Raw genomic sequence first — 9,980 nt, 5'->3', positions numbered from 1 at the left:
TGAACATTTTGTCTTGTTTGTGGTCTTAGGGGGACACTTTCATTCTTTTACCATGGAGTGTGATATTAGCTGTGGGTTTTTCATAAATGCCCATTTTCAAGTTGGGGAAATTCCCTTATTTTTAATTTTTTAAATGTTTATTTATTTTTGAGGGAGAGAGCGTGAGCAGGGGAGGGTCAGAGAAAGAGAGGACAGAGGATCCAAAGCAGGCTCTGCGCTGACAGTAGTGAGCCCAATGCGGGGCTCGAACTCACAAACTGTGAGATCATGACCTGAGCCGAAGTCGGATGCTCAACTGACTGAGCTCAACCCAGGTGCCCCAGGGAAATTCCCTTCTAATTCTAGTTTTCTGAGTGCTTTTTACCATGCAAGAGTATTGGATTTTGTCACATGCATTTCCTGCATCATTTTGTGATAATCATGTGGTTTGTTCCCTTCATTTTATTAGTGTGGTGTGTTATATTGTTTTTCATATGTTGAACCACCCTTTACATTCCTGGGATAAATCCCACTTTACGATGATGTATAATCCTTTTATTTATTTTTTATTTTTTTTTATTTAAAAAAAATTTTTTTTTCAACGTTTATTTATTTTTGGGACAGAGAGAGACAGAGCATGAACGGGGGAGGGGCAGAGAGAGAGGGAGACACAGAATCGGAAACAGGCTCCAGGCTCTGAGCCATCAGCCCAGAGCCTGACGTGGGGCTCGAACTCCCGGACCGCGAGATCGTGACCTGGCTGAAGTCGGACTGCTTAACCGACTGCGCCACCCAGGCGCCCCTGTATAATCCTTTTAATTAAAATTCTTCTAATTAAGGAAACTGCTGTTTTGTCTGCTAGTATATTTTTTTGGTGTTTTTGCATTTATATTGTTAAAGGATATTGGTCTGCACTTTTCTTGTGGTGTCCTAGTCTCACGTTGCTATCAGGGTAATGTTGGCCTCATAAAATGAGTTAGGAAGCTTCCCCCCTCTCTTCTATTCTTTGGGAAGCGTTTGAGAAGGATTTGTAGTCCTTCTTTACATTTGGTAGAATTCACCAGTGAGGCCACCAGGTCCTGAGCTTTTCTTTGTTCTGAGGTTTTTGATAATAGGTTCAATTTCTTTACTTTTTCATAGGTGTATTGAGAATTTCTATTTCTTCATCAGTCAGTTTTGCCAGTTGTGTTTCCAGGAAATTGTCCATTTCATGTAACTTATTTAAATTTGGTGCCATCTTTCATAGAATTCACTTATAATCTTTTTTTTTTTAATCTCTGTAAGGCTGATAGTAATGTTCCCAATTTTATGTCTTTTTTTTCTTGTTTTTCCCAAGGTTTATCGAGATTTAATTTACAAAAGTTGTATACATATAAGGTATACAACTTGATGATTTAATATACTTGCACATTAAAATAATCACTACATTTAAGCTGGTTAGCCTATCCACCAATGCACATAGTTACTTTTTTTTTCTTTTGCTTGTGAGTAATCTGAGTCTTCTCACTTTTCTTAGTACAGAATTAGCATTTCTTTTATTTTCTTATATTGTAGGGAGATAGCAGCTTTGTAGGCTTCCATGTGTGCCTTTCCATATAATGTCTCTTGTGCTAATATGAAGATTCTGTCACCTACCAAGCACATTATTGCCAACTATATACTGAGAGTCTGGAGAAAAAAAAAAACAAAAACCCTGGGTGGACCCACAGAACCGTTGGATGTCCTGTCAGAGAGAAATGAGACAGAAGTCCATTATTGCCTAGACTTCATAAGTCCCTTTATAAGCAGAGAACTCATATTCAATATTCTTTTTTTTTTTAATGCAGGTATCCTCCTTACCACAGTGCACAATTACCTTGGTAAAATAGATAAGGGTTTTTTAGGAAAGGCTTGGCTGGGTTTTTCCACCACTTCACTCAGAGGGCTCTGTCTGGGCCTGGGGGATGACTTAGACCTGGATACTTGGTGGGAGACTACAGTTTTCCACTACAGCTGCTAACATCAGCTTTCTGCTTGCCAGCTCTCATTTTGTTTATTTTTTGTTTTCCTTATAAAAAGCAAATAACAACTCAGCTAGCTGTACACACATCTAGATCCTGGAACACTACTGTCTATAACATTGCCACAGATTCTGGTCAGTCAGATGAGACTGACCCCCACCTTGGCCTTGCTGCCCAGTAGGGTAATGATGCTCACCCTGTCCATGATAGTTTTGTGCCACCATTGGGACCCTGCCTTTTGAGAATCCTGTCTTCTCCATTGATTGCCAATTCCATGCCAGCATTGCTTGCTTCCAACAATGGTTTGCAGAGGAGAGTCAGCACTGAGTTTCTCAAAGATGCCAGTGCCACTTCACCAACACGTTCCTTATTTGAGCAGTGACTTCTCTGCCCTCCAAAGAAAGAGAGGCTGGAGGTAGGACATCTGATCTCACGTTACAAACCACAGCTAAAAACCTTCCGCCCTGGACCTTCTCGCCAATTCCTCAATTTTCCAATATTTCCATGCCATTTACTGTAGACTGTTGTTGTCCAAGCTTATATAACATGCATATTAGGCTGCTGGGTTGGCCCCTTTAAGGACATCAAACCCTGAGTCACATCTCTGTGCTCCCACGTTATTAAGTTCTCCCCCATATTGACTTATATTCTGTCCCCTGACTTGCAGGCTCAATATTCTCAAAATCCATTGGCACATATATTATCTCACTTCATGCAAGTAGAGGTGAGCCACGTCCTACAGTTTTTCTGAATGTAAGGCATTTCCCATCCAAACAAAACTTTATTTTGTTTTCCTGTGCTGTGATCTTACCTAGTCTTACCTGCCCTTGTTATTAGTCCGATAGCAATGAAAATTAGCAGAGATTAATGTTGAATAAGAGAAGCAACATCTGTTCAGGCAGCTGCCCTAGATGAGGTCTTTGCAGGCTCTCCACGAATGAGGCAGCTTCTCTCCAGTAGCAAACATTAGGGGGTTGATAATGCCCAGGTGAGGTTTCAGGAGGATTCTGGGTATTCAGTGTTCTCCTGCTGGTCACTATAGCGTGTCTCGGGGTTCCACTTTTTCTTTGTCAGATTCATACATAAATATGGAAACCTGTAAATTCTGTGCATGCCATCTCCATGCAGCTCTGCCAACCAACAGTTAGGATCAGGACCTGATATTCCACCATCTGCCTTATGACTGGAGGAGAGGAGGTCTCCTTAATCCAGTAGATTAGGGTGGGTGACAGATTGGGCTATCCCGTCAGACACACACACCCATGATAGAGAACCAGTTTAGGGCAATCTTAGAGCCACCTTAACAACTACAACTGTTTAAGCTGTAAGGTATCTCACAGTCTACACAGCCAGCCCCCAATCCAGCTGCATACCCCAAATGTGATCCTGGAGGAGAATAGATGTATGTCCTAGGCATGTCTTTCTTCTTCAGTGACTGCCTCTGGCATCAATGACACCCCAGGAGGGACCAGGTCCTTTCCCGTCATCCCCAACCAAGAGACACCCACGATCTCACAAGTACGGGAAAATCTGGGGTTCTGGTTTCACTTATAGGTCATCATTCCATGATGCCAATCTTCTTTCTGTGGCACCTGAAATTTATCCTCAGAGCGGTCTTAAACCACATCTTACTCTACTGACTCACAATGCTATGAATCAATGGACAGCTCAATGAATGAATGAATGAATGAATGAGGTAGTGAAGAAAATATTAGAATGTAGAGCCAAATATGGCTATATGAGAAAGCTGAAGTTGAGTGACACATTTGACTCAGCGACATGATGTTTATAGAGGAACTAACGTGTGTTGTTCCAGTGCACAAGGTCCACACAGAGTGTGGAGATGGTGTGTTTCCAAGTACTTTCCAGGACCATGAGAACGTCATGTGGACTAGCTCATGCAGAATGCCTCAGGAGTCATTGGTGACTCTCAGGCAGAGTCCCAAAAGGTTCTGTTGGGCCTGAAGCTTACACCATTTGGAAGGTTCTCTTCTAAAATTATGAAAACAAGTACAAAAGTGAATATTTAGGATTAGAAGAAAATTTATAATGAACCATAAAGGTGACAACTAAATTACTAAAATTCCAAAATATTATGTGTCTATCTATCTATCTATCTATCTATCTATCATCTATTCATCTATCTATATAAATATGATGAAGCAAAAGTTCAAGGTGAAAGATACAGTGGTTTTATTGTGAATCAAAACAGCTAGCTCTTGAAAATTTTACACACACACAAATCACATGGCCATGTGGACACATAACATGGGCCTGTGAGTGACAGTTGACTCTCTCTGAGAATAAAAATGCACTCAGGTGTATATTAAACCTTTAGTGTTTATTTTCACAACAAGTTTTAAAAGTAAACTAGCTTTCCCAACATTTTTTGTCTCAAAAAACTCTTGTTTCAAGTAGGATAACAATTCATGGGCTTCAGAATTTATCTTTTAGTTACATATGTTTCATTGTATTCTGACAACAGCCATATTTAGCCAAACGGATACTTTTCTGTAGCCCATTTCCAAGTTCCCAGATCCCAGTCCATCTATTGCTCAAGCAGCCTGGAATGACTTTCCAGCCTGCATAACTGTTGGAACCTGTCAGGGTTAGTCAATGAATAAGTCAAAAGAGAAAGCTTGCTTAGCTTCAGACAAACGACTGCATTTTAGGGCACACAGGTCCAGAGCAAAATGCGAGCTTTCCTACAATTTGTGCCAATCAGACGGGCTCTTAGCAGTGAGCCTGGACTCCTAGGTCTAAAATAGGTAAACGGTGTGTACGATTAGTCTAGTTGTCATCCACATGGGGATAAACCAGTATACGCAAAGGATCCAGTCAGTTAAGAAGACAGCCAGGAGCCTGTCTGTTTTAAGGAAACCATTCAGCCATTGAACAAGAGCTACTTCCGTTAAGTGGAATCTCAGGGAAATGTAGAGTTTAACAATCTTTCACAGGCTGGCAAAATGTTTACTGCACGTTGAGATTTCATTCACCCACGTGTGGACTACGTGCAAATGATCCATTAACTTTGGATTCCAGACTGCTTTTGCAAGAACCATTTGAAGGTAGTGATAATATATAGAAAACATCTCTGTCATTGGTTTCAGCTCTCAGGGCTATTTTTCCCAAACAAACAAGCATGGCAGAAAAAATTCAGGAATTATCTTAAGAAGGAACCCAATCATTTACACTCAGGTGTCACAAAAAGAATGAGAGATTGCAGATTGTTTCTGTAAGAATCTATCTTGGATTTTAAAAATGATTGTTGCTTAATGTTTGATACCAGTGCTCTTTCATGTAATAAAATAATGTGTGTGTGCTATATTAAAATATGAAGTACGGTTAAAAGCCATGTTAGGAAAACATCTGGACAGTTAACACATCCAAGCAAGTAGAGGGAAGTACAACTGTTTGCAATATTTTAACAAATTAATTTGTGAGGCATTTGGGTACTAGAAAAGATGATGACTGTGCTACCCACAAGTGCTAGAGATGGATCCAAAATGAATCCAGCATATTCCCAAGGTCTCAAATTTCCAGAACATATTTACATGCCATAGAGAGCGGAACGATCACACATTTCATACAGACAGGGTAATGAGAGGTCTTCCTGCTAAAGTGTGGGTACAGGGGGAGTTAATTAGTCTTGCTCCTTGTTGCTTATCTCTTTCTTATTTTCTTTAGGATATTTTTATCAAATAGCTCTTTTTCCCGGTAATGCACAGGTGGCCCCTGTAGGTACTTTTTTTCTGCCTCCTTGTAATCCAATCCATCAAGTGCAGCAATTGAACAAATGATTGCTTCTGGCAGAAGAACTTCCAGAACAAAACTCACTTTGTCATCCCTTACCAGATTCAGCGTTTTCTTGTCTATTTGTTTGTAGATTTCTTGTAAATGTCTTACCACCACATCCAACTGGTCTTCGTCCTCCAGGTATGTTTCAACGCAGATCACGTACCTGCTCGAATTCCTAAATGATACCAGCCACCTGGACTGTTTCCTGCCTTGGACAATGTCCAGAAGATGGTGATCGGCCCCCTTTGTTTTCACGATGAAGTCCACTAGCTTCTGGTTGGCTCGGTCCCGAGCAGCCTTCATCCGGTCAGGGAGAATTTTCTTGCAGGGCCTCTTCCCGTCCAGGGAGGTCTCCTCCTCAGAATCTTCCAGGTCGGCATAATTCACCTTTGGGAAATCAATCTCCAGATCCCTGTCTTGGATGGCTTTCCTAATTGGGTAACTGATGTCAGCACCATAATAGTCCAGGAAACTGCCTGCAAAAGAACCTCGCCTGAGCCTTTCTCTGTAGTGGGCAATCAGGGAGAAGCACCAGTTCACACTTTGCTCGTACAATTTCCTGGCTCTCTTTATTAGTTTTTCTTTCTCTTTACAATCCAGGTGCTTTAATCTTCGAAGAGGAACTCGAATGCCACTCATTTCACAGTGCATGTTTGCCTCAACCAAAAGCACCCTTGCAGTCTGCTCTGTTTGGCTGACACTCTTTACTACTGCAGGCCAAAATGGGTGATTCTGAAATTTGAACCAGACCATCATTCCTCCTTCAATGGGACAAGGCTCTTGTGGAAAACCCATGCTTGCCACTTGTCCCATTTCTTTGTTGGCATTCTTTTTAATGGGGGTGGTGGGGTTAATAGCCTTTGAGTCGACTGAAGGTTGAAGTTCTTGCAGCCCTTTCTCAAACTCTGTCACCTGCAGCTTCCTTTTTCTATTTGCCAGACCGAGTGAATAACACCGCCTCTGTTTAGGGGCACTGGAGGATGCTGCTGCACCTTCCAAGCCTGGCTTCCAGGCAACCTCTCCATGGTCCTCAACATTCCCCGAGAAGGCAGAGCTTTCAGAGGAGACAGCCAGGGTCCTTGGGTAGGTGTCATGTGCCTCTTCTTTGTGAGCTTTGGGCAAAGTGAGGTTGAAGCCTGGTGACAAAGGTGGAAGGATGCCTCCATCTTTAGCACTTGTACCCTTCTCTTTGACTGTGCGATGCAAAGACATACCTCTTGATGTGTCCCTATTTCCTTTGCCTCCTGTCTTATGATCATCTTCTGAAAGTGATGGGAACTTTGAGGACACACTGCCACTTCGCGAGGACTTTGCTCGCCTTTCCTTTAGAGTACGCGTGACCGTTGTGTGTGCGTGTGGTCGGCCTCCTGTCTTATGATCATCTTCCGAAAGTGATGGGAGCTTTGCGCACATGCTGCAGCTTCGTGAGGACTTTGCTCGCCTTTCCCTTAGTGTACGCGTGACCGTTGTGTGTGCATGTGGTCGGCCTCCTGTCTTATGATCATCTTCCAGAAGTGATGAGAACTTTGAGGACACGCTGCAGCTTCGCGAGGACTTTGCTCGCCTTTCCCTTAGAGTACGCGTGACCATTCTGTGCACGTGTGGTCGACCTCCTGTCTTATGATCATCTTTCGGAAGTGATGAGAACTTTGAGCACACGCTGCAGCTTCGCGAGGACTTTGCTCGCCTTTCCCTTAGTGTACGCGTGACCGTTGTGTGCGCGTGTGGTCGGCCTCCTGTCTTATGATCATCTTCTGAAAGTGATGGAAACTTTGAGCACACGCTGCAGCTTCGCCAGGACTTTGCTCGTCTTTCCCTTAGAGTGCGCGTGACCGTTGTGTGCACGTGTGGTTGACCTCCTGTCTTATGATCATGTTCTGAAAGTGATGAGAACTTTGAGGACACGCTGCAGCTTCGAGAGGACTTTGCTCGCCTTTCCCTTAGAGTGCGCGTGACCGTTGTGTGCGCGTGTGGTCGGCCTCCTGTCTTATGATCATCTTCTGAAAGTGATGGAAACTTTGAGCACACGCTGCAGCTTCGCGAGGACTTTGCTCGCCTTTCCCTTAGTGTACGCGTGACCGTTGTGTGCGCGTGTGGTCGGCCTCCTGTCTTATGATCATCTTCTGAAAGTGATGGAAACTTTGAGCACACGCTGCAGCTTCGCCAGGACTTTGCTCGCCTTTCCCTTAGAGTGCGCGTGTCCGTTGTGTGCACGTGTGGTTGACCTCCTGTCTTATGATCATGTTCTGAAAGTGATGAGAACTTTGAGCACACGCTGCAGCTTCGCGAGGACTTTGCTCGCCTTTCCCTTAGAGTGCGCGTGACCGTTGTGTGCACGTGTGGTCGGCCTCCTGTCTTATGAACATCTTCCGAAAGTGATGAGAACTTTGAGCACACGCTGCAGCTTCGCGAGGACTTTGCTCGCCTTTCCCTTAGAGTACACGTGACCGTTGCGTGTGCGTGTGGTTGACCTCCTGTCTTATGAACATCTTCCGAAAGTGATGAGAACTTTGAGCACACGCTGCAGCTTCGCGAGGACTTTGCTCGCCTTTCCCTTAGAGTACACGTGGCCATTGTGTGTGCGTGTGGTCGGCCTCCTGTCTTATGATCATCTTCCGAAAGTGATGGGAACTTTGAGCACATGCTGCAGCTTTGCGAGGACTTTGCTCGCCTTTCCCTTAGTGTATGCGTGATGGTTGTGTGCGCCTGTGATCGGCCACTGTCTGGGGCGTTTTTATTCTGTGAACACACCAGCAGCGATTTGAGGTTTTTTCTTTTCCTAAGACTCCTCAGTAAGGTACCTTTAGGCTTCTGGTACTTTTTACGAGCTTGCATTTGTGGTCCCCTTTGAGATGGTGTAGTGGTCTCTAGACCATCTGATGCTCTTGCTGGACCGAAATTTGCTCTCTTATTCAGGATCTCCAGTGCCACTTTAAGAGCATTTCTGTAGGCCACTTTCTGTCCTGGTGGAACACTGGCCTTTGACTGGGCCACTAGCAAGGAGGTAATGGATTCAATTTGAGACTCACTTAGGAGCTTTATGTCTGTGCTTTTCACTTTAATTTTTTTACCTACTGAGAGTATTTGAACTTCTAGAGAAAGTGCTCTTTTCCTCATATATTTTGGTGAGATCCCAGATCTGGACAAAACCTTTGCTGGCCAAATGTGGCCTTTCCAATTGCATAGGATGTACTCAGCAGCCATTATGATTTGAGTTTCCTCTCAAGACGGAATTAATAGAGGTTGAAGGGTCTGGCCGTCATACCCACAGCCATGGCAGGTGTTCCCTAAAGCAATGTTCTTCACCACACCTTTTGGCCTAGGACCACAAAGGGTTTACACCTTATGTGGCCTGTCTTTCTTCACCTGAATCTCCCAGGGTCGCTGGAGCCTGTGTTTTGAACGGACTATATTGGAGAGTACTGGAATGTGGAAAAGGAAAAGAAGAAAAGTATTAGAAAAAATACTCCTTTTGTGTGAAATTAGAACAATGTTGGTCAATGAGAATTGATAAGAGGCAAAGCAAAGAAATAGAGTGTGTATCAGACGGGGGGGGGGGGGTAAAATACACGGCAAGTATCAGGGAAAAATACAGAAGATACCAGAGGAGTTTTATAACTTGCCAAACCCAACTTCTTGCCCTGCTTGTTATGACTTCATATTAAAGAGCATCTGTGTGGGGAGGTGGGTGTCATTTTCTAGATCTCACCTGTGGTATTGGACATCCTGTGCCTTTTGTGCTCCCCCGGGTTCATTCTGGGGGAATGTTTCAGTTTTTATTTTCTGGGGTGCTGGTGCCACCCTGTGTACCCAGGGAAGCCAGGGGTGATCTCCAGCCTACAGACACTGAATGTCAGCATAATGTTGTGTTCAAGAGCACGAGCCTAGAATCCAAAGGTTCACAAAGATCATCATGGTGGTTACTGGTACCATCTTCATAAGAGTTGCTGCAGGCGTGGGCCATTGGCTGTGACCTGCACTTTTTCATTTCTCTATGGTGGTTTAAAAGGCTTCCCCCCACCCCACCCTCCCCACACCAAGCACTTAATTTGTGTAAAGAAGTGGCTGTAGAGTGAGGAGCAAAGTAAACCACACTCCAGATTCAACATGAGATGACTGCAAATGGGATGTTTAGTAAAATGGGAACGTCTTACTGAATGCCACGTAAATCCTGGGAGGTGTGGTTCTGTGAGCTGCATCTGT

General features: G+C 43.9%; 2 protein-coding genes across 2 annotated transcripts; both read right to left on the bottom strand.

Moving 5' to 3' along the window:
- Positions 1-4,259: 4,259 nt before the first annotated feature.
- On the bottom strand, positions 4,260-8,192 carry LOC125159317 (PWWP domain-containing DNA repair factor 3B-like). The gene has a single exon (XM_047847526.1). The coding sequence runs from the start codon at positions 7,365-7,367 to the stop codon at positions 5,643-5,645; it is 1,725 nt and encodes a 574-aa protein (XP_047703482.1). The 5' UTR covers positions 7,368-8,192; the 3' UTR covers positions 4,260-5,642.
- LOC125159379 (PWWP domain-containing DNA repair factor 3B-like) lies at positions 7,402-9,531 on the bottom strand. The gene is made up of 3 exons (XM_047847722.1): positions 9,487-9,531; positions 7,560-9,199; positions 7,402-7,470 (listed from the first exon to the last, which is right to left on the bottom strand). Exons 2-3 carry the CDS (start codon positions 8,979-8,981, stop codon positions 7,402-7,404), a joined length of 1,491 nt encoding a protein of 496 aa, XP_047703678.1. The 5' UTR covers positions 8,982-9,199; positions 9,487-9,531.
- Between the last annotated feature and the right edge of the window lie 449 nt (positions 9,532-9,980).

The sequence above is a fragment of the Prionailurus viverrinus genome, unplaced genomic scaffold, assembly GCF_022837055.1.
Source record: "Prionailurus viverrinus isolate Anna unplaced genomic scaffold, UM_Priviv_1.0 scaffold_49, whole genome shotgun sequence".
Classification (NCBI taxonomy): Eukaryota; Metazoa; Chordata; class Mammalia; order Carnivora; family Felidae; genus Prionailurus; species Prionailurus viverrinus.
The sequence above is the reverse complement of the archived record's forward strand: the minus strand, read 5'-3'. Positions and strand labels throughout refer to the sequence as shown.